At 40.5% G+C, this 3,363-nt stretch overlaps 1 protein-coding gene across 3 annotated transcripts in view; it reads right to left on the bottom strand.

Annotated features, from left to right (window-relative positions):
• LOC107684821 (ecto-NOX disulfide-thiol exchanger 2-like) overlaps nucleotides 1-2,177 on the bottom strand; it is a 201,363-nt gene extending 199,186 nt beyond the window's left edge. For 2 of the 3 annotated variants that reach the window (XM_016481183.1, XM_016481182.1), the window contains exons 1-2: nucleotides 2,102-2,177; nucleotides 1,908-2,016 (exon numbers count right to left, since the gene is read on the bottom strand). In XM_016481183.1, coding sequence (XP_016336669.1) covers nucleotides 1,908-2,016; nucleotides 2,102-2,134 — 142 coding nt within the window. In that variant the 5' untranslated portion in view covers nucleotides 2,135-2,177. Of the gene's footprint in view, nucleotides 1-1,907; nucleotides 2,017-2,097 lie in introns of all 3 variants that reach the window. The other variant, XM_016481184.1, reaches the window with a different exon arrangement.
• Nucleotides 2,178-3,363: the final 1,186 nt, after the last annotated feature.

Genomic DNA, 3,363 nt, shown 5'->3' on the forward strand with positions numbered 1-3,363 from the left:
ACGTTTTCATTTAAAGGATTTGCCACTGATGCGAGTTTTGTGCAGTGTAGAGTAGCGTTTGTAGCTTGTCATTTCTCCGATCACAAATGTAGACATGGTTTTATGTTTACGCGGTGCGATACGCAACACAACGCGTAAAAAGACAGTATAAGTCAATATAATCAGTAATTATGTCCCCACTGGATGCAACAAATGCCTCGTTTGTAATGGGTTTTCATGTTTTTTGTTCCGTCGCTCCGGCCGGACAGGGCATCACAGTATGGTAAAGGGACGTAACATTTCCGTCACACGCTTGAGGTATTTGGCCAATCACAACGCACTGGATAGCTGGCCAATCACAGCACACCTCGCTTTTCAGACCGATGAGCTTTGTAAAAATCGACGCGTTTCAAAAAGGTGGGGCATAGAGGAGAAACAATAATGTACAGTATGTGGAAAATAATGTGTTTTTTGAACTTTAAACCGCATAAACACATTTCATTACACCAAATACACAAAATAATGTTCTTTTTAGCAGCATCAAATGACCCCTTTAAGTATTCTTTGACAAATAGCAAATAAAAAATAAATCTTTTGAAACCTTATAAAATGTCTTCACTGTGACATCTGATGAACTTAATGCATCAATGCTGACAATATTTATTTAAAAAAATACTGATCACAAACTTCTGAATAGTAGCATAATTATAGATAAATACATGGCCCAGATCAAATAATCAGCCAAAATGAGGCAATTTTTGGTAATGCCAGAATAGAGCCAGATTGCACAAATAAATACTTAGCTGTTGGTTAATAATATCCATCAGCCCACATCAGTAGAAAAAGGAAAGATGTTTTCAGAATTGATTTTAAAGAATTTAGTTTTTGTTGTTGTTGTTAACATTCGAATTATATACTACTACCACAACGTTTTATGTGCAACATCAAGAACTGGAAGGTTCACAATATGTGCACTAACTACAATTCTGATTTCACATTGACCTTAATATGCATCGGCCTGTGCTGTCAGTTCTCTTTTTGTGACCGGCATTCAGTAAAGTTGGCATTACCTTATGAGAAAGCACTAAAAAGCACTCCCGGATCGGCTGTCCTTGATTGTGGAAAAGAGTAAGTCATCAGTCAACACTGTTGCTGTGCGCTGGGCTAGATAATGTGAACGTGGAAGAAAAGCTCCAGTGGAAATGAGGCAATCTGCCCCCATACAGCTGCAGCAGGACCGTGCGGTTCAAACGGCCACCTGTGTGACAGGCCGGACACGAGCCACCTGACTGGCACGGCCCACACTCTGCTCATTTTCCACACGCCTTCGAGAAATGAAAGCCTTTGGTTCCCTCACAGTCGCCTGGCTCAATCCTCCTGTCAGGATTTGATTTCTAACACTCACTCTCTCATGCGTGATTGAAGACCTGTCCGTCATGTCGAACGTCAGATGTCAAAACCGAGTTAAGATGCTTTTGAAAGCATTTAGCATTAAAAATACAACTAAATGAGTCGCTTTAACAAGCACAAAGCTTTTATCTCACAGATAAAGCTCAAAAAGAGAGTTCAGATAGGGTTTACACAAGAGATTGAACAGAATGTCCATCTGGCATTTCATACAGAAACCCTGCTTTCGTGATTTATCCTCCAAAAAGCACCAGTTCTCCACTGGCATAAACATTTGGGCTATTTATGCGCTCTAATATCAGACTAAACCCTATACTTTCCTATTGGCTCGCAAACACACATCTGAAGCAGTGTCGGCCTCACCTTTCAGCTTCATCTCTCCAAACTTGATAAAAGGTCTGAAATCTAAACTTCCTGTCATTTAGAAAGAGCAAACAAGAAGCGAAAAGCGACGGAGGCGATCCGGCAGACGCTTCCACCTGTTCGTGACAGAACAAATGCCAAAGAACTGGAGAAGAAACCTCTTATTATTGAGAAGCAGCCTCTCGTGGGGACACTGACAGCCTTATCAGGTGTGCAGCAGAGATCTTGCCAACAAATCCTTTCTCTGCCGTGAGATCTACACTCTGCCTGTGAATGAGAAGCTTAAAGGGTCTCTGATGGTACATCAAGCAGACAGAACTTCCATCAGAGGAATGCATATCAACTCACCTACAGCTCGAGCAGATCTGTAGTCCTTGAACATCATGTGTTAAGCAGACGCTCAATCTCCCGGTGACGGCACCCTGTTAAGAAGACAATACAGGCTTAGCTGCATTTAGACGTTAAGGGGACTGAGGTGTCTCTATGAAACAGCCTTGTGAGTATATATCAGTGAGAAAAAACAGATGACTTTTCATTAGCATAATAAATGTCTTGGAGAAGGCAATCTAAATTCAGCGAGAAACAAATATACAAATAAACCCAAAATATCCATAATGCACAGCAGTTTAGTAGTCAAAGTCGCCTGGGATCATCTGATTCAAGAATAGCCAGAGTCCAAAATTAACTGTTTACTTCAGCTCCCGATAGCGGATGAGCTGAGTTTATTTACCAGGCATAAATATTTCTTCCCAGGCCTGAAACTGCATTTTGCATTTTTATTAAAAATGTTTTTTTTTGTCCCTCATGACAATGGAATTATCTTGCATATTTGTGGCAGCGCAGGTCACTGTGTCACTCCTACAGTCTGTCTTTCAGCGAAACAGCACCTGTCATAAAAACTGTGAAGATTAGAATTTTGATTAGAATTTTGGGTCTTATATTTTTGCGTCAGTAGCTTAAAGGGATAGTTCACCCAAAAATGAAAATTAGCCCATTATTTACTCACCCTCAAGTCATCCTAGGCGTATATGACTTCCTTCTTTCAGATTAATCCAATTGGGAGTTATATTAAAAATTGTCTTTGATCTTCCAAGCTGTTTAATGGCAGTCAGCAGGTGTTGCAGTTCATCAGTCCAAAAGAAGTGAAATAAAGCGCATCCATCCATAATAAAAAGTGTCTCACACTGCTCCGGGGGGTGAACAAAAGCCTCCTGTAGCGAATTGATGCATTTTTGTGAGAAAAATATCCATATTCAAAGCGTAATAATCACTTTAATCTAGCTTGCGCCAACAGTTGTATACGGAAGCAGCTCCGGGCGGATGACGTAAGATGTCTTTATTCACCCCCCGGAGCTGTGTGAGGCACTTTTTATTGTGGATGGATGTGCTTTATTTCACTTCTTTTGGACTGATGAACTGCAACACCCGCTGACTGCCATTAAACAGCTTGGAAGATCAAAGACAATTTTGAATATAACTCCGACTGGATTCTAAAAAGAAAAGACTGAAAGAAGAAAGTCATATACACCTAGGATGCCTTGAGGGTGAGTAATTCATTCAATTAACTCTTTAAAGACAGCAACTCGACACGCATAAATGAATCGCTGCTTTATT

The sequence above is a fragment of the Sinocyclocheilus anshuiensis genome, unplaced genomic scaffold (assembly GCF_001515605.1).
Source record: "Sinocyclocheilus anshuiensis isolate Anshui unplaced genomic scaffold, SAMN03320099.WGS_v1.1 scaffold121, whole genome shotgun sequence".
Taxonomy (NCBI): Eukaryota; Metazoa; Chordata; class Actinopteri; order Cypriniformes; family Cyprinidae; genus Sinocyclocheilus; species Sinocyclocheilus anshuiensis.